General features: G+C 40.1%; 2 protein-coding genes across 2 annotated transcripts in view; both read left to right on the forward strand.

Moving 5' to 3' along the window:
* kif1aa (kinesin family member 1Aa) overlaps positions 1–7864 on the forward strand; it is a gene marked incomplete at its 3' end in the record, with an annotated part of 37979 nt that extends 30115 nt beyond the window's left edge. The window contains exons 37-48 of the mRNA XM_080032915.1: positions 1809–1835; positions 4276–4390; positions 4511–4644; positions 4739–4800; positions 4882–5027; positions 5491–5676; positions 6119–6190; positions 6305–6426; positions 6885–7028; positions 7120–7312; positions 7398–7516; positions 7822–7864. Of these exons, the coding sequence (XP_079889041.1) occupies positions 1809–1835; positions 4276–4390; positions 4511–4644; positions 4739–4800; positions 4882–5027; positions 5491–5676; positions 6119–6190; positions 6305–6426; positions 6885–7028; positions 7120–7312; positions 7398–7516; positions 7822–7864 (1363 nt within the window). The remainder of the gene's footprint in view (positions 1–1808; positions 1836–4275; positions 4391–4510; positions 4645–4738; positions 4801–4881; positions 5028–5490; positions 5677–6118; positions 6191–6304; positions 6427–6884; positions 7029–7119; positions 7313–7397; positions 7517–7821) is intronic.
* A 4353-nt stretch (positions 7865–12217) lies between these two features.
* On the forward strand, positions 12218–19867 carry scly (selenocysteine lyase). The gene is made up of 13 exons (XM_080033302.1): positions 12218–12320; positions 12903–12992; positions 13139–13248; positions 13378–13478; positions 13588–13762; positions 13858–13985; positions 14953–15108; positions 15192–15298; positions 15403–15439; positions 16062–16145; positions 16330–16429; positions 18307–18382; positions 18483–19867. Exons 2-13 carry the CDS (start codon positions 12910–12912, stop codon positions 18631–18633), a joined length of 1308 nt encoding a protein of 435 aa, XP_079889428.1. The 5' UTR covers positions 12218–12320; positions 12903–12909; the 3' UTR covers positions 18634–19867.
* Positions 19868–20308: the final 441 nt, after the last annotated feature.

A 20308-nucleotide genomic window follows, 5' to 3' on the forward strand; every position in this document is an offset into this window, starting at 1 on the left:
AAAAAAAGCATGGCAGAAGAGGCACCTTGAATGTTATGACAAACCTCTGAAAGTTATTTTGTGTTTTTATCTTAAGCATTGAGAATGCATGAGTGTAGTGTTCTCTTTCTAATTGCAGGAGGCCACACATAAAAAATCCAGAGTGACCATGAGCAAAGTGAACAGAATTTCCCCTGAGTCCTTTACCAGTAGCTCTCTAAGCCTTAATCTGCACACTAGTAGTTATGAATTCACATGTCCATGCTGGCTGTGCGACCCTCCTTGGTGTTATTCTGTGCTTTTGGTTTTGTGATTGTCTTTGTTGCACCTATATGTTTAATCTCACCTTGATAATCACCTCACCTTCAACTCCTTCTCATCTCTCTACCAAGATTAGATCTACTAACCCCAACACTGACCTGCTCACAGACTTCAAGAGACACTATTTTTAACCAGGCACCCTCATTTTGTCACTGAATGTACAGGCCTTCATTACTTAACACTGTGCCAACCCAATAGGAAATTAAAACGCATGTCTTTCTAACTAATCCAGCATGCATTACTGTAAGTAGTGTTAAAAATCTCTAACAATCCTTGACCTATCTGTATTTGGACTCAGTAAGATGTCAAACATTGAGCATACATTTCATCATCACTTTATTGAATCCTTTGATTAACTCTTGATATTTAAGAATCACAGACTGTGGATTACAATGAAACAAGTCTCTTTATTTGAAACCATGAAAAGTGTGTGGAAAAAGCAATCCAATAGGGCAAAAAAATGTTATAATTAGGGTTGCTCTTTGTGACTATGGGATCCTACAGGAAAAAATGAGACAGGCCTCATTTCAATTCTGGTGTGTAACATTTCATGTTGTTCGGCAACCAGCCAGTAGAGGGCAGTATGTTTCTTTTAAGACTCCAGGTCCTATAGTGAAGACTCCTGATACAAGTTATCCATGTAAAACACAGTAGTTATACAGTATGACATCACAGTATATTTACAATGTTTTATATGCCATTTTAACTGGTTTTCTTACTATGTTTTTGGCTCATTGCTTAATCCCTTTGCTTTCCCAACCGCTCTCCAAAAATCTTAACAATCCCAGCAACACCATCACCCAGACCTGGGTGTTTGAGTCTAAAGCAACCTAATGCTCCTAGCAGCACAGTCCAGTGGCTCTGCTCAATCAGCCCAGGGGTTTTCCCTCAATGTGTGTCCTTTTAGGACTTAAATGGTCAGGAATAAGGTTTAAAGGCCTACTTCACCGGTTTGAATATGAAGGTGTATTGAATTTTGAGATCCTATGTAGTATAAATGTGCAAAAAAAATTGAAATTGGTTCATCCTAGCCTGAGAAAAGGCAGAAAGAGTGTTTTTTAACCCTATATTAATCTTACTGTGACATCACAGTAAGATAAATATAGGGTTAAAAAAAAACCTTACTTTGTAAATATTACTGTGATTTCTCCTACTGTGACATCACAGTAATATTTACAAAGTCATTTTTTTTAACCCTATATTTATCTTACTGTGACATCACAGTAAGATTAATATAGGGTTAAAAAAACACTCTTTCTGCCTTTTCTAAGGCTAGGATGAACCGATTTTTTTTTTTTTTTTGCACATTTATACTACATAGGATCTCAGAATTCAATACACCTTCATATTCCCACCGGTGAAGTAGGCCTTTAAGGGCTCAGCACCGAGCGAGGTGTTAATCCAGCATGGTTTCTGCTCAGTCTTGAAGAGACTAACATCAAGGTATATATGGATGCTAACATTTCTCTCCCTCCAGTCAACTAACAGTTGTTTTTTTGCTTTTGCAGACAGTTTCTTGATTCGGACATGCCTAGGTATATTATTTTGCCTCTCTTCTCGTATTCTTAAGTTAGAAAAACACATCTTTCATCTTTCTAACATCCTCTACACCCATTCCTCATTCCGGTGATTTTATTCCCCTCTCTGCTGCTCTGCCATTACTGTCCCCCGTGCCTGTTTGTCTTCTCTCCCTCCTGAGAAGTGAGGGATGTGGTTGTGCATGTCTGCGCTGGTTGTGTGTTTGAGCTGTTATGCTGCGGTTTATGACAGACAGGGTCTGCATGGCTGGCTTTGCTTCACGTGGACTGTCCTTGACTGTGTTATCTGGAGGTGTCGTGGTAGCCAGTATAACTCGCACTGTTTCCACTTCAGCAGTTGTTCCAAGAACTAGGCTTTCTTATATTATACCATCTGATATCAGAAAGTATACAGTCAGTAGTTGGTCACTCTTGCATTCGTCCTTTGGACAGGGAATTTCTAACGTTGCTGACGTTATTAAAAAGTATCTTGTTACTTTGTCCTTCTCCTGATTGTTTATATAGGCTGATGTATTTGCATTTAAAAACTGAAATATTTCACCAAGGAGTATTGATACTTCTTTCCAGCAGGGGGCGGTAGGGATCCAACATTGAAACAGTTCATTTGAAACAACAAAAAAGGGCAAAGAAATGTCTCCTCTGTTCAGCAATAACATTCATGTAACAAAATTGTCATTTGCCGCTTTCCTCTGTTGACTTTTGCAGTGAAGCAATATTTTGAATCCATGGATATAATTTTGTTAGTTACCTCTAATCCCAAGAGACACACTACTTCCCATCACAGCTACAGAATATTAACAGGAACCCTATTACTCAAGTGCCGTAATATGGATCACATCATTTACAGTACTCGCCCCTGGCACCACATTCAAATGCAGCTATTAAAATGTAATCCAGTGAACCATTACCTCACCAGTAGCACTTTGCCCCAAATTGCTGCGATGTTGTGAATATTTTTAAATCCAGCTTGTCGCTCGGTGAAAACTCTGCCAAGCGCCAGAAACAAACGGCGCCTCACATGTGACGCCAGCAGCATGACTTCAATCCTGGCTCCTGCATCTTTAGGAGGCAGTAAAACCCAGAGAAGCACATGTTGCTGTAGTGCAAAGAGGAAATTGCTTCCTTGTAGTGTAAGTGGACAGTTTTTCTACTACAGGGGAATGAAGTGTGAGTGTGTGCATGTTTCAGTGTGTGTGTGTGTGTGTGTGTGTGTGTGTGTGTGTGTGTGTGTGTGTGTGTGTGTGTGTTAATGCACTTGCTAATTAGTTGAAAAAACAAGGCAACTCTGTACGCCGAATCCAGTTTATTCACCCATAGTAGCAGCAGCGAGTTCTCCTCTCTACAGAGTCAGCTCAGTGCATTGCTGTTTACTGTCTTCAGGGTGACACATTGTTCACTTTCCCACAAGGTCGCCTCAGTCCAAGGCCAGTGGGCCCAAACATCTGAACCTCATGAAGAGTCCAGGCAGCCCTGTTTTTATGGCTTACAGAAACATTAGTCTCCTTTTACAGTTCTTGCTTGGATTATCTTTTTTTTATTTTATTTAAGGGCTGTACCGGGACGCAGGCCAGAAGAATAACTGCTTTCAGCGTGTGATTGTTTCCCCTCGGGAGGGAAATGGGAAAACTGCTGTACATTATTGTATGGAGTAAATCAGAGGCGTAAAGCAGTGTTGTTTTGCTGGAGGAACAGGGGCCACGTGCTGTTACTTGAACTTTTGGGTGTTAGAGCAGGATGAGAGATTGCATCAAGTTCGATCAGCACCTTCCACAGGATTTTCTCAACGGTCTCTTTATGAGGGTGAACTGCACTGTAAATGGCAGTGTTTACATAATGAGATAACAGTGTGGAATAAAACAAGACAAACACCATCCCGGCCACACAAGCGCACAACCACAACATACTTCCTGACTCTCACTTTCTATCCTTTTGCTGATTTCTTCTTTCTCACAGCATTTCCCTGGGACTTGACCATAGGTATTTCACTGCCCGGTCCCTCATTCCATCTTGGCTGTCTCTCATCAACCCCACTTCTGTTTTCTGCACTAATAATCATCTCAGCTCTCTTTGCTTTTGTGTTTTGTACAAAGCAGAGCATCCACTCCTTTTGCATGCAAACAGTTTTGATTAGCTTCTTTGTTGAACTAAGAATTTAAGGAATACTTGATACTGTATATTTACAAACTGTACAATGCCAATAGTAAATTGATATAGACTCTTTTTTGGTTTATTTTAATTAAAAATCATCATTTCATTTTCTCGGTGTATCAAATCATATTAAGTCTGCATTTCTCTGTAATATTTTTTCAAATATTTATTTGATTTATGAGTTGATGATATACTTTAGCATGGGTTTAGCTATAGCTTCTCATGTGTGGTTCAGGCAGAAGGACTTGACATTGATTTTCTTGGTTTGCTCTCGCTCGGATCACCCCAGGACTTTCTATCGCTTCGAGGCAGCCTGGGATAGCTCCATGCACAACTCCCTGCTCCTAAACCGAGTCACTCCATACGGGGAGAAGATCTACATGACCCTCTCTGCCTATTTGGAGGTACAGTACAGCGACGGCATTCATGAATAACTCAGGGAAATCTTTGATAGTATCAGAGGTGATCTGTAAACTACTCCAGGGGATCCATGTCAGAATGTCCTCCTCTTTTATCAATTGCAGATGGAGAACTGCACCCAGCCTGCAGTCATAACCAAAGATATCTGTATGGTGTTCTACTCTCGAGACACAAAGCTCTCAGCCTCACGCTCCATCCGCAACCTGTTTGGCACTGGAAGCCTTAGAGCAGCAGATGGGTGAGTTTTGAATTTGAAACTATGAAAATGCATCACTCAGCTCCTGTGTCCTCTGTTGACAAAGAGATCCTTTTATAAATATTTATTTTTTCAGAAACCGTGTAACTGGAGTTTATGAGGTCAGCCTATGTCACCTGGCAGATATAGGAAGCCCAGGTGAGAGTTAAGACTACGTTAGCATTTAGCATTAAGTTCACCCACAGCGACCTTCCTAACCCTACATCTGCCCACCCCCAGGTATGCAGCGGAGACGCAGGCGGGTGCTGGACACCTCAGTGGCCTACGTCCGCGGGGAGGAGAACCTGGCTGGCTGGAGGCCACGCAGTGACAGCCTCATTCTGGACCACCAATGGGAGCTGGAGAAACTCAGCCTCCTTCAAGAAGTGAGGGGAATGAGCTACTTTCCTCTCAATAGCATAATCTTCTTGTATTGACACCTGGAATTTCTCAGATGAACTGCTTAACTGTACCATTTCAAAGGTTCCTTGCAGAAAACATTCTCTAAGTCTGACGCAATGTTTCCACATGTATATTTACACCGAGGCGAGTCAACCTGACGTCCATTTATTCCTATGTTAATCTCTGTTATATCAGATGGGCCTGCGAAACTCCTCCCTTCAGTAATAGTTCTGTCTGGAATGCGCCTCGAGTACTTCTAAAAAATGTAATTTTGCGGTGGATTTCGGAGAGACCGTATGACTTAGCTTAAAGGCTATTTCCTTCAAATTAATTGCTTATGTTGATCTTCAAGGCAGTTTGTAAGATTACAAAAAAGTTACGGACACCAGTAAGCAAGGGCCATTGTCTGTTTTCAATCATTGTCATGTTTTGTCCCCATTCCCTCAGGTGGAGAAGACCAAGCATTTCCTCCTGCTGAGGGAGAAGCTGGAGTCCACCCTGCTGATGGGCCATGAGTCCCTGTGCTGTGTCCCTGAGGAGCTGACTGACTCTCCTCTGCCCTCTGACCTGGACCTGGAGCTCAGCCCAGGCTCTGACATCACTACTGAGAGGCAGAGAGAGCTCGCAACAAAGGTCAGACATCAATACATAGTAATACTCTATTTCAGCCTTGACTTAAAGAGCAATATGCAAGTGGGCCATCCCTCATGAATCAGAATGTAAGAAAAGTATTTAGAAACTACATTTCTGAACACTTCTTTACACACTACAGTAACATCTGGAGTTGTTTTTGTAGGGGAGTTGTATGTCCCCCTTAGAAAAAGACCAATTGGAAAAGGTCACATATGGGAGAGCGGCCAAGCTAGCTCAAGTTTAACCATAAAAATAATTAATCGTTAAAGTGCAGCGCTGACTGTATATTGTTGCCAGAGAAGAGTTGGTCAAGTATGTGCTGTAATGTACCTCAGTGTAGATGCATGTATATCAAGTGTAACTATAGTGCTTACATACGGTATGATATTACAGTGTCTAACCTTAGAAGACATGTTAAGCTCTCTGTGTTCTTCATACACAGTGTTTGCGTCTGCTCACTCACTCCTTCAACCGAGAATACAGCCATGTGTGTGTCAGCGCCAGTGAAAGCAAGGTAGTGCTCAAACTCTCATATTTACACCCACACATGAACGACATCTGAGTAATCTAGTCTGGTGATTGGTTCCTCACAGTTAAGCGAGGGTGTGTGTGTGTTTGTGTATTACAGATCTCAGAGATGTCTGTCACAACACTAAGAGACTCCACTTCAATCTCTGCCCTCAACACAATCACACCTTCCTCAACATGCCCTTCACTGGTTGAGGGTTGCTACAGCAATGCTGAACTCAGGTAAGTCTTAAGACGCACTTGTATGGCTATTGTTTTGTATTAACTGTAGCCATGGTAGCCTCTGTTTTTATGTCACAGTCTGGATTAGCCCCAATCTGTGCATTGCAGAATGTGTGTCCTTTTTATGCCTGTCTATACTTACGTCTGGGCCATTTCTGTGAGCGCAATCTCTCAATAACAGTTTGAGGGATTTTCTTCAAACTTTGCACAAATGTCACTCTAACTTAATTATGAACTGTCAAAGAGGTCAAAGGTCACTACAACCTTACATGTTTTCATGTTGCATTGACCTTGTACCTCATGTTAGCTTCATAGGAGCTTTACCTTCTTTAAAGAATAGCATACCACCAGTGTTCTTTCCGCAACTGTATGCCTTGCACAGGCACATAACCGCCTGTTTCTTTGATAAAATGTTTGTTAGGGGATAACACGAAGACATCTTGTTTTCTATATTGCAGGCCTCCTACTCCTCGCTCACGTGCTGTCAGCCCCGCTCCTGACACACAGCAGGACACAGAGGCCAAGAAGTCTGTCAATGGAGCCTCTGAAAGCAAACCTCGGAGCCGCAGATATTTCCCCGATATACAGGAGATTAGAGTCAGGTGAGTGAGCCAATAGAACTCCAAAGAAAATCTATCACTTTGTCATGTGGAGACATCTTTCTGGGTTTGACCTGTGGTGATATTTCCTCAGCCCCATCGTGTCAAAGAAGGGCTACTTACATTTCCTGGAGCCAAACACCAACGGCTGGGTGAAGCGCTATGTTGTGGTGCGGCGGCCTTACGTCTACATCTACAACACAGAGAGAGACACTGTGGAGCGGGCTATCCTCAACCTCTCCTCTGCCCAGGTGGAGTACAGCGAGGACCAGCAGGCAATGCTCAAGGTTGGTGACCAATCAAACTCTCCATAATTCATGTTTGTGAAATCGGCAGGTGGGGTGTAACAAGCTTTTCTCTCTCTTTCATCAGACCCCGAACACATTTGCCGTGTGCACAGAACATCGTGGAATATTGCTTCAAGCAACGAACGACAAAGACATGCATGACTGGCTGTATGCGTTTAATCCTCTCCTGGCTGGAACTATCAGGTAAAAAATCTAGGTCAACACAAACAAATAAAAGAAAATATATCTTTAAGGTGAGACACTTAAACTTAAAGATATCATCATGAAACTTGACCAAGTGATTACGTATATTAGAACAAAAATGTTTTTGTTTTACAAATCCTTCTGTAATAACCTTCAGAATATTGCTAAGAATGATTATGGAAAGTTAAGTTGAAGGAAGTGCTTTAGAAGTTGAGATATTTGGTTCAGAGCATTGAAAAAAAATAATGTTTTGCCTTCCGCGTCATGCCTTGAAATGAAAAATAAAATGATCTTCTCCCACACAGGTCAAAGCTGTCGAGAAGACGAGCCGGACAGATGAGGATGTGAAAGGAGACTCTCAATAGCCAATGAGAGTAGAGAGAGAACACAAAGACTAAGATGTACATAGATCCTTGTCCCTCTCCCCTCGTGCTGAGCCCCCCATCCCCTCCACCACAGTCACCAACAACCATCTTTCCCCCTGTACCCTCTCCGTTTATCACTAGTGTCCTCAGCACCTAAAGCACCCCAGTCTGTGTCAGGCCTTTTTGCTGGCGTGTGAGTCTCGTATCTTCAAAAAAGCTCTCACTGTACTGTACTGGAGTCTATTCATAGCTGGACGAATGAAGAAAAAACAGGGGAAGTAGCAAGCGTTTCTTATCTCAGATTACATACGTATAGTAATGTACTGTAGTTGTTGTCAGTGACACATCCAGCCTTATTCATTTACTACTTAAAGAAAAAATGCAGTGACTTTTCCTTTTACTAAAGTCAGTGAGGATCACATTGCTACGACAAACATGCAGGTTCTTCTCGACTCTACAGCTATATCTATATACGGTGTCTAAACTGGTTTGCATACAGCTAGAAAAATACATGCTTAAAGAAAAAAAAAAGACAGTTGAGTGTAACTCTATAGAATAATCCTCTTTTCTTTGTGGTCCATGGTTACGGGCATAGAGTAATCGGCCTTCTATTCCTAAAACGTCTTAGACTTTAACTTTAGCTCACACAGCCTGGCAAGAGAATGGCATATCATCGTAGACTCTTGTGTTCTTGTGGCATTTTCATCAATTCATGTCGTTCTAGCTACTTGTACGAGCACCAAGGGTATCTGCAATCACACAACAAGTAATCAAGTATCATCACCATTAATCCTCTCAATCTATTCTCATTCTCTACCTGAATTTAAGTTCTTTTAAAATGTGATATATTTAGATATTTAACAGCTTTATTATTTATTTCCGCATGTATTTATTTACAAAGACATTTATATTTCTAAAGTAGTAGTATCGTGCAATTTCTGCACACTGCACTTTTTAATATGAGTTCCTTAAATGTTTGAATAAGACAACCCTGTCCCCTTGTAGTTAATGCTATTGAAGACAAAATGTAATATCTTTCTGATTGGCCACTTTCTTTGTGCTGAAGATTACTTGAATAATATTGAATAATATACTTTATCCTTAAAGATTAGGATAATCACACCTGCCCTGAGCCCCAACTAACACACTTCTGAAAATGTTGACATATAATATTAAGGTTGTCTCCATCCTCAGCTGCACAAAGCTACCTTGTGAAATGATCAAAAGTACAAACTGTTTTTTTCCTTCTGAATGATATGTATATTGATTCAATGTAGTGCCTCTCTTTTCAACCATACTGTACAGTATGCCTCTGCACCAGTTACCTGGAAACAACATCCTTCATGCTGCTATAAAACTGTTTTGGAAGTGTCTGCAGATCATATAACATCACTTTCCTGCTTTTCGTCATCATCATCATCATCACTTACATAATCAGACAAACAGGTATAATTCATGTCAAAGTTACATATCTTCTATTGCAATCAGCTTTCATATCGTAACACATGTCCATAACGCAGAGTATTCCAATACTTTAACATGACACAAACCCTGCTTTAACATTATGTCAGAGTTGTCAGAAAGCATATGGCTATGTTTGTGCTAGAGTCTAGCTTTGAATGGAAAAGTTTTAGGGACCGTGTCAATGTGGAAGTTGACAGATAAATGACTGCTCTTTTGTTTTCATCCCTTCATCTGATCAGAATGATAATTCACCATGAATCTGAACCTGGACCTGTTTGAAAACTAGTGACGGACACAGCTTGTGAGACGTTTTGTGAGGTCTGTTGAATGAGCATGCCCCAGGTCAGCCAGCCTAGAGAGCATGCTCAATGACAGTGGTGACATTTCACTCAATATCAGGCACTGGGAGAACATCTCTCATGATTAACTGTTACACAAAAATATAATAATAATATTATTATTATATATATATTTTTTCTTCAAATGATTCAATTGTAACAGCAATTCAGGGTTTTTTTTCTGCCAAGTTATTACCATTACATTATTATTTATATAGGCCTATTGCATATCCTAATTTAGAACTCTACTATGAGCATATTTTGTAAGATTGAAAAGTATTCTCTGTGTTATGGACATATTTGGAAAAGATCCAATATCAGAAGATTTTACAGTCCTACATGTGTGTGCAACCGTCTGTTATCTTTCATTTCATATGGAACAAGTTGGATGATCAATGTTGAGATCAAAGTCTACCGCAGGCTTGTTTTTTTTTTGCAGATTGCAGATAGCTATAGCATCATCATTGAAGGAATACCGTACTGTACATTACACTCGAGCACTCATTTCTGTCTCATTTCCTTTATAACCCACTCTGGAAATTCGAGCCCTGCAATTTCTCCATTCTCATCTGTGTTGAGATTATTCCTCATGTTATCATCGGGCCTTTCATGTGCATCACATTTGATTTTGACCCAACCAAAGTTGATGTTGGTGCAGTCACATAAAAACAAAAATCACACTGAATGTACATTGATATGTGAAATGACTTATCCTGCTGAAGTGGTTGTGTGTTGACTTGTCCTCTGGTCTGTTCTTAATGATTGTAGGTAGCTTACTATCAGGGAACCAAATAGAGCTGGTGGGACACACCTGTAATTATCTGTTCTCTTACATGTGTGAGGAGACGTTGGTTCCTTATGACCCTGCTAGGCATTGCATCATGCACAGAGTAATGCTGTAGGTTACCTTACTGTCGCACTTATAACTACCTTCTGCATCATGCTCTCACAGCCTTTCACAAAAATCGACTTTTTCTAATCCCTTCCCTCCCCTATGAAGGAATATCATTTACATTTTTTGTGCTTCCACATCAATTTATTTTTTTCCTTTTTTGTTGCACTATTAAATTGCACCGGTACATATTTTGTTTCTTTTCTTCAAATTGTTTTGCATTGTATATAAACATGATTGCTGTGAACAGTGTATTATAAAGTTGCACCCATTTAAAAAAAAAAAATACAAAAAAACAAACAAATCTTAAATGGGCCGTAGTTCAGTCAGTGTCTCTGAGTGTTGGAGTTTAGCGTCAAATATTTGTGTACACTAAACACATTGTCATATATTAAATAAACATGGAGATTATGCAACACAAAGCAATGGACTCTTCGTCTTTATTCATAGATATTATTTAGCCCATGTGTGTTTTTATTACAGAGTAGCCTATACACTTTAGTCAAATAAAACAATGATATCTTAAAGGTAGGCCTACACTATGTAACTTTGGGTGTGTTGGAGAAGTTAACATTTTCTAAAGGTATATTAACAAATAAAAAAACGTTCCTATCCCTGGAAAACCGTTTGAGGTTAGAAAGCTACCTGAAAAGTTACTGTTTCACTGTTATTGTTTACAGCAGCAGGGCCTACAGTTTGGTTTACAAACATATTCTAGTCTTATGTTTGGTTCCAGGGGCCTCAAAATAATTTAGTTTTGATTTATGATGATAGAATGTATTGCCTTTATTTATATACCAATAAATTCATGAGTTGGGATCAGGGCCACAACTGTATATAGCCAATGAATAGGCATATGTTTGTAGAGCTTTTGATGGAGTTAGTAGTTTTTTTCCTAACTAAAGAAAACATACAGAGTTGCCAAGTCTGTGGGCCAGTGTTTTGAGACTGCTTTAAATAGGCTATGCCTCTATCTTTATTTTTCTAAATGCTTGTCTTGTCTACTGGATACCGATGTATATGATTATTACATTATTAACATGATCTGTCTGTGGGCCTATCTTGCTGTGATAAAATCAAGACTATCATCTTATTGAGCGTTCTCTAGTGCAGTGGTTTTCAAACTGTGGGGCGGGCGCGGGGTTATGGCAGGGGGGGCGCGGATGAATGTGAAATATATATATATTTTTTTTTAGTTTGTGTTTTTTATATTAAGATCACGGCATAGCTGGACAAGAGTTCTTCTGCTTCGTTCCTCTCACTGCATTTAAATGCATTCATTATATTACAGAGAAATAGGTCTCGTTAAAGAAAAAGAGCACCAAGCCCAACCCAGAGGATCCTGCATACATTTTTTTTATTTTAAATTAATATTTTTATGGAAAGTCCATGTGTCTTTCTTCAATAGCTTCTAATTCATCAGACCCAGTGTTTCCAAATTATTTGTTCACACAAAATTCCTCATATTTAGCCTCTTAATTTTCCTCTCAAAGTGCACCAGATTCATGCATTTCACTTTAAAAAGGTGAAAAAAAATCTCCCGGGGGGGCTCACTCTCTCACACTTTGAAAACCCCTGCTCTAGTGTGTTCTAATGGCAGGTTTGCTGGTTTCTCTTTAACGCACCTGGCAACCCAGCGGAGCAGCGCCTCATCCAGTCCAGACATACAAACCGGGGCTAGCTAGCAGATAATTGACACAGACAGTAGTAAAGACATTCAGGACACTTGAACATCACTGCACAAGGTCAGACCCAGACACAGAGCCAAGACACGCTATACGAAGAGGGAGCACATATAATAACTCAGCTTCTGTGACAACTTGAAAGCAAACTAACATTTCAATGTAATTTAGCAAACAGTTAGCAGCGCAGCAGCACTAGCTAGCTGTAGCTAAAGTTAACAACTGTCTCATGAAGACAATAAACACTACATATAGCCTTCGTCATATGGCTGTCACTACCGGGAATGAGACGGGACGTTTTAATGTTCAAGTTAAGAGTTTTGCCGAGTTTTTGTATGACCATTTACCAGTGACAGCGTGGAGGAGACACTGGACACATTTGGCCACGTTAACTCTGTTGCTTTCAAGTGTGAAGTAAACCTCTTAGATACCCAGCTGGCATTTAAACGAGACACTACGTGGAGCCAGACATACATATTATTATATATAGTGAATATATTAAAACTGCTGTTATTCACTAAAGTAACTCATTGTTTGACTAAAGATGCAGTGAGTTTCGTTTCTACTGGTAATTCTGCCTGATTGAACACAATCGACACACACACAATCACACTGCTACATTTCTTATGTCTTATTTCTCCCTAGGAGTGTCATGGCCAATCAATGTGGTGACATCACCCAGGGAAAGGGTCACACACATTCCGTTCATCATTGTTCAGAGATGAATCTGGACAGGTAAGAACTGCTTCAATTGGGTTGTTCTATCACCTGTAAACAAAGTGAAAGCTACATTCAATTACTTTGATTATTTCTAATGCTCTTTACGCAGTACGTGAAATGAGACAATAAAGTTTTCCTTCAATGTACTTGATATGATACAGGATCTACATGGACTACAATGCTACTACTCCGCTGGAACCCGAAGTGATCAATGCTATTTCTGAAGCCCTGCAGGATGCCTGGGGAAACCCCAGTAGCAATTATATAGCAGGTGAACAATCCTTCAACCAGTATCCAAATGCAAAGCACACTGCACGTGTAAATACTTGACTTTACTAATGTGTCAGTGAGCTATTGCAGCTTTAACCTAATTTGCAGGAAAACAAATCTTTATTCCTAGGAGCTAAAGCCAAGGGAATGATTAACCAGTCCAGAGAGAATGTGGCCAGAATGGTTGGAGGCAAAGCAGAAGACATTATTTTCACCTCAGGTGGAACAGAGGTAATGAGTACCTCTGTTACTCATTATCATTGTAAGCTGTTTTTTGAAATGCTACATCTGTTTTTTCAAGGGTGAACCGATGGGTCATAGCAAACACATCTTCTTTCAGGCCAATAACCTGGTGCTGCACACTGCTGTGGAACACTTCAGGAGAAACTGCAGGGAGGAGCCAGACAAGGGGAATACAAAAAGCACCGGCCTCCGTCCTCACATCGTCACCTCCAATGTGGAACATGACTCGGTCAAACTAGTTGTTGAGCACCTGCAGGAAGATGGCAAGGCAGGTAGGAGACCGCCCCGTAAAGTTTGATTCAGATTTCCAACAGGGCAATAAGATAAGACAATAAGACTTGTTCGGCTAACTGTGTTCCTGTCACAGATGTGACGTTTGTGCCTGTTTCCAAGGTGACAGGCTGTGTGGAGGTGGATGACATCATTGCTGCGGTGCGTCCCAGCACTTGTCTGATCTCCATCATGTTGGCCAACAATGAGACAGGAGTTATCATGGTAAGAGGGACATGAAGACATGGAAACCTGGTGGCTTCTTAGGTCCAGTTCACATGATGTACGGACTATACATTGGAAACAAAGGTCACGTGCACTGAAATGCTGTTCATTGGTCAGACAGTTAAACGATTAAAAAGGCAATTCCCTCGTAATTTGGACAATAGCCATATGTTAATAGGCCATAGAATAGTTTTATGTTGGTCTTATTCTAACAGTCAGAGTTAATTAAGTGTAGTGCCACAAGGTGGTGGTTTATGTATATTTAATGGATATAGTGCTGTGGAGACCTGTCGTTGCATGTCAATAAATATTGAAAATTACAGTAGCAGTGCCGAAATCCTACTTGTATGTGGACTCTTTAAAGCAGCTGAAGCTACTGCTAATAACAACAATCACGGGGGGCACTTGTGGTGTAGTGGTCAGAACGCCCCCCTCATTCCTCGCAGCAGACCCTGTTTAAATCTGGCCTGTGGTTATTCTCTGCACGTCATTCACCACTACTACTTTCCTCCAACAACACCAGCCCATGTTTCAATATCAGCGGACGGCACGTATTAGTGTACGCTAAGACGTGTGCTAAATAACGTTATAACACATGCATTTAATGAAAGACATTCGGCAGTAGACGGGGAAATGAGGCATAAATACTAGGCTTCCTGTGAGTGGTGCGGATGGGGTTCACACCAGTGATGAACCGCTCCAGTGTTCACTTGCAAGCGGACAGAGACCATGCCTGGTTGGTTCAAAGCAACCCATACTAACCACACCAGGGGGGTTAAATGCTCCAGTGTTTGATTCAACCATACTAAACCAGGCTGGGGTGACCGCGACCTAATATGATCACTTCCATATATCAAATGAAATGAATTCTCATGTAATTCTAATCTCAAAACTCAAAGCTTTTACTACGTGTGTAGCTTAGTACGTATAATTAAGTAAGTGTGTGGAATCTCCTTCCTCTTGTCAGCCAGTCCAGGAGATCTGCCGGAGAGTCAAATCTCTCAACAAGCAGCGTGAGCATCTCCGCATCCTGCTCCACACTGATGCTGCCCAAGCTCTGGGCAAAGTCCCAGTGGACGCCTGTGAACTGGGAGTGGATTACCTCACCATAGTGGGACACAAGGTCAGGAACCGCTTCTTTAAAAAAAATCTTCATTCAGCATTGGAAGGAACACATTCTGTTGACTGGTTTTGTTACTTTTCTAGTTCTACGCCCCTCGTATCGGTGCTTTGTATGTGAACGGCCCTGGAAGCAGAACTCCACTGTATCCCATGCTGTTTGGAGGAGGACAGGAGAGGAACTTCAGACCAGGGTAACATTCTACATTATCTTAGATAAGGAATACGAATAGGAAAGTGTCATAACAGCTGCCCCATCTTAATGTAAGGGTCTATTTTCTCTCTCTGAATATTACAGCACAGAAAACACACCAATGATTGCTGGTCTGGGAAAGGTATGTCATTGAGAATGAACCTCTTCAATTGATTCTTGTCGTTTGATACCTTATGGAAAAGTGTGGTATCATTAATTGTGATGCTAATGCAGTTATAAATGTTGGTAATATATTTATAAATGCTCAATATATTTATTTTAGCTTCTTTGTGGAAGACATGTGATCATATGGTCCAATCAGTCAGAGGGATTTTTCCCAACCTAGCAACTAATTTATGAAGTTTTTCAAAATTATTTATTAGAAAATTATAAATTGGTTAGTTATAGCTTATAATAGACCCTGGTATTTTAATGTGCACATCATCACATTTCACCTGTTTCAGTGTGTCTTTCGATATTATCTGATTCATTTAGGTTTTATCCACGTGGCTCTTTTCTTGTTCTCCAACCATTAAAATCTCTATTGAATAAAAACAAAAAACGATAAATTCCAATATTTTGAAAATACTTTTCTGTTGTATAAAAGCCGTACCAAGAAGGATATATTGTACATTTGATGATTTATCCTATTTGAATATCATCGAAAATTCAATTTTTATTATTATTCTTTTTTTCTCTATTTATGTGATGACAAATGTGATTATTTTGCTTAATTAAAAGCTGCTGATTCCTCGTGTGTCTAGGCTGCAGAACTGGTGACGTCTAATCTGTCAGAATACCAGAGTCATATGCGAAGGACCAAACTTTACTTGGAAGAACGACTGAAGGTAAGTTTGTAATGTCACATTCTCATTTTCATTGTGGCAAATGGCAACGTTCTCAATATAGTGTGAATGAGGTTATGTGAAACACTGTAATATGTTTGTGGTTACATTGACACTGTTCTGTTGCCTACTTTGTTTTACATACAGTAAATAAAGCACACTATCATCAGCATGTTTTTCTCTTCAGGTCGTCTTTAAAGACAAGGTCCACTTCAACAGCCATTTCCCTGGCACTGACATGCTCCCTAACACATGTAACGTGTCCATCATGGGTCCAACATTACAAGGTGATGTCATGACAATTTCAATTTCTTGTCTGCCCTATGTTTGCTTTGGCCTGCCTGTCCAAAACAGGGCCCTGGTGGGTCGCGACCCAGAAATTGGTCGCCGGGCCATTTGGAATGGGTCGCAGGTTTATGCGTGAAAATCACTTGGTTAACATTTTTACAAAACTTTTCTAATACTGCGCTTTTATTGTGAAGGACATTCGTTTCCCAATATATATAGCGCTCCTGGGGAAAAGTAACGTGCTCTCTTGTGCATTGTGAAATTGCTGAATGCAAGTATGCCAAAGAATACAATGAATACGGATTCCCATACATCGAGGACAAAGGGGTACAAAACACTCCAGAGTGTCATGTGTAGCAAAGTGCTGGCAAATGAAAGCATGAAGCCATTAAAAGCCTATATATTTAGCCTGGCTATAGCCAGACCATAGCTCTCTCTTATTAAGGATTGTACCTGGGTCTGGAATCAAAGTTTGTCATTTTTGAGTTTGAAGAGGCGTGATCAACGGACGTAGATCAAAAGGCCTCTGTACGCGATTGGATAAACCTTTAACCAATCAGACCAATGATCCGCTGTGCTTCACTGTCCTCATCATGTTTAGCGCCTGGGGAGGAAGTAAACTGGGCCCAACACTGGTTGGGTCCAGACTAGTCTGCAGAGCAAAATGAATTGTCGGCGGACTCTGCAGGGTTCACCCAGGCTACTACAGGTGAAACTCGAAAAATTAGAATATCGTTCAAAAGTTTATTTATTTCAGTAATTCCACTTTAAAGGTGAAAATAATATCTTATACAGACTCATTACATGCAAAGTGAGATATGTGAAGCCTTTATTTGTTATACATGTGATTATTATGGCTTACAGTTTATAAAAACCCCAAATTCAAAATCTCAGAAAATTAGAATATTACATAAAATCAATAAAAAAAGGTTTTTAAATACAGAAATGTCGGCCCTCTAGAAAGTATAATCATGCATATGTACTAAGTACTTGGTTTGGGCCCCTTTTGCATGAATTCTTGCCTCAATGCGGCGTGGCATGGATGTTATCAGTCTGTGGCACTGCTGAGGTGTTATGGAAGCCCAGGTTGCTTTGATAGTGGCCTTCAGCTCCTGTGTATTGGGTCTGGTGTGTATCATCTTCCTTTTCATTTGTGCAAAGTACTTAGTACATATGCATGACTATACTTTCTAGAGGGCCGACATTTCTGTATTTAAACATTTTTTTTTATTGATTTTATGTAATATTCTAATTTTCTGAGATTTTGAATTTGGTGTTTTTATAAACTGTAAGCCATAATAATCACAATTATAACAAATAAAGGCTTGAAATATCTCACTTTGAATGTAATGAGTCTATATAATATATTAGTTTCACCATTTAGGTTGAATTATTGAAATAAATAAACTTTTGCACGATATTCAAATTTTTCGAGTTTCACCTGTATGTGTCTGTTATGTTATTCAATAAAAATGTGCCTTTTTATTTATTTGAAGAAAAGTCTTCATTTTTATTTCAACTATTCATACAGTAAAATAAATATTCTTGAAACTTGATGAGTTTACTTTTTTTTAGGTCTGCCTTTTTATTCAATATTCCATACAGTTAAATGTAGGTTGTTGAACTTGAGCTACACCTGCTTAACGTTTTTAAAAAGCATTTTGTATATAAATTAATTTGGATGTTTAAAAAAGTTCCGAAATTTGGGTCGCAAAAAGGTGGGTCTGGATACTGGACCAGTTGAGAACCAATGTGTTTCTGTAGCCGTTAGTTCATGACCTCCACATGGCTATTTCTAAACTACAGAGGCTTTGAATGATTAATCAATTTCTCTCTCTCTGTCTCTCTCGCTCTCTCTCTCTCTCCCCTGCCATAGGTTGGAGGGTATTGTCAAACTGTACCAGGCTGTTGGCCAGCGTGGGCGCCGCCTGCCACTCAGACAGTGGAAACAGGTAAAACAGTAGCTCTTTCACCCGGTATGCTTTTGTCAAGACAACTGATTCATCACCATTGACACAAGTCCCCCTGCACTGCCCCGTGTCTGTCCACCAGGCCCTCCCACATCCTGCTGAGCTGTGGCGTGCCCTGGGAGGTGGCAGCCAACGCCCTGAGGCTGAGCGTGGGCCGGGGGACCACCACAGCACACGTGGACACAGTGGTGGAGGACCTGAGGGAAACGGTGCAAATGCTGGAAGACGTATAGACTGATATCAGAAACCTGTCCTGGGGGGATGCAAATAAGGACGTACAAAATTTGTAAAATACATCCGTAATTTATTGTAACATTAAACCTCCTACGAGGAATTTTTAAATATTTATGAAAAAGTCTAATTTTTCCTCTTGACGATCATAAATGACCCGTAACAGCAAACTAGACCATCAGTGAAATACATAGCTATTTTGTTGTTACTGTTAATGCCGTCACTCTGGTCCACTTTTTCCAGGGAAATTACAACAAAAGATTTACAGCATGCAGACCAGAAAAACCTGTATTAATGAATGGTACTAAATAATCGGTTAATACTTTGCTTTACCATTGTCATATTACCATTATTAATCTTACATAGTCAAATATAAATACATTGGCTGAGGCTCGTCGCGACGCTTCTGTGGTCGCTCTTCATGGAGAGATTCCCTCTGCGTACACTCGCTTCCTAAACAGGCACACGCCGTCGGCACACACTTTGGCACTAGTTGAAAAAACACTACTTAATAATTTGTAAAAATGTGCCACGAGAATCATCAAAAACTGAAAGTTCCTTGTAGCTACTTTTAAGGTGGAGTCAGCAGTTCTGGAGAACGTTGTTGTCAAAATCACTGTTTGTCAAAATCAGTAAATATCTCCTCACAATCAAAAAATATTTAGTGTTAATACAAAGCCTAAACTCTGTATCCTGGCATGTTGCTAGCTACGGTGGGCCCCCTTTGTTTACATATCAGTTTACAGAGCTTTTCAGCGCACACAAAGTACGGACAGGTAGTGGATCATGAGACATTCACTGATTTTGACAAAAACAGATTAAACAAGCTTTCTGATGATGATGTCCAGCGCCAGTGCTGTAAGCTTTATGCTCAGGCCAATATGTTGGCACGCAAATTTCATATGTGCACGGATGATGTTAAAGTTAGTCTCTTCAGAGCCTACTGTACTCCATTTTACACAGCTCACCTCTGGTGTAAATATAGAACAGCAAAACTGAAAAAGTTACAGGTAGCGTATAACGATGCGTTTAGGATCCTCCTTAAGCTTCCTAGATGGACAAGTGCTAGCTCTTTGTTTGTGACTAGTAATGTCCCCACCTTTCATGCTGTGTTGAGGAATTTAATGTATACATTTATGTGTCGACTTTGAGAGTCAAAAAACAAACTAATAATTGCACTCACTGACACGAAACAGAGTGATACAAGGTTCTCCTCTGGGCTGTGGAAACATTGGAATCGATGCTTGTATGTATTTTAATTTGTGTTGTCATGTATTTGTATTGTCTTTTTATATGGAACTTTGAGTCCGGAATAAAGTGTTCATTCATTCATTCTCCAGTATCGCTGACTAACTAATCTTGTAAAAATGGATGAAATATTCAATACAAATAATAAAAGGCAAAAACTTGGATTGACCTGAAGTGGTGAGGTTATGTACCGTAGAGATGACTACTCAGCTTCCATCTCGTCATGTGAGTAGCTAATCAGCTAATTGAAGCCCTGGGACATGTAGGGGTGCCATTCCAAAAATGTATTTGCACCCAATTTTCATATTCTTCCGAATATAATAATTTTTTATTTAATATTCTATGTAGATTATAACCTTACAGATTTATCAGATGTAAAGTCTTTCCCGCTGAGATGAATTTTTAAAATAGTAGTAAAATATAACACTC

The sequence above is a fragment of the Ammodytes marinus genome (assembly GCF_949987685.1).
Source record: "Ammodytes marinus genome assembly, chromosome: 8".
In the NCBI taxonomy this organism is placed as follows: Eukaryota; Metazoa; Chordata; class Actinopteri; order Uranoscopiformes; family Ammodytidae; genus Ammodytes; species Ammodytes marinus.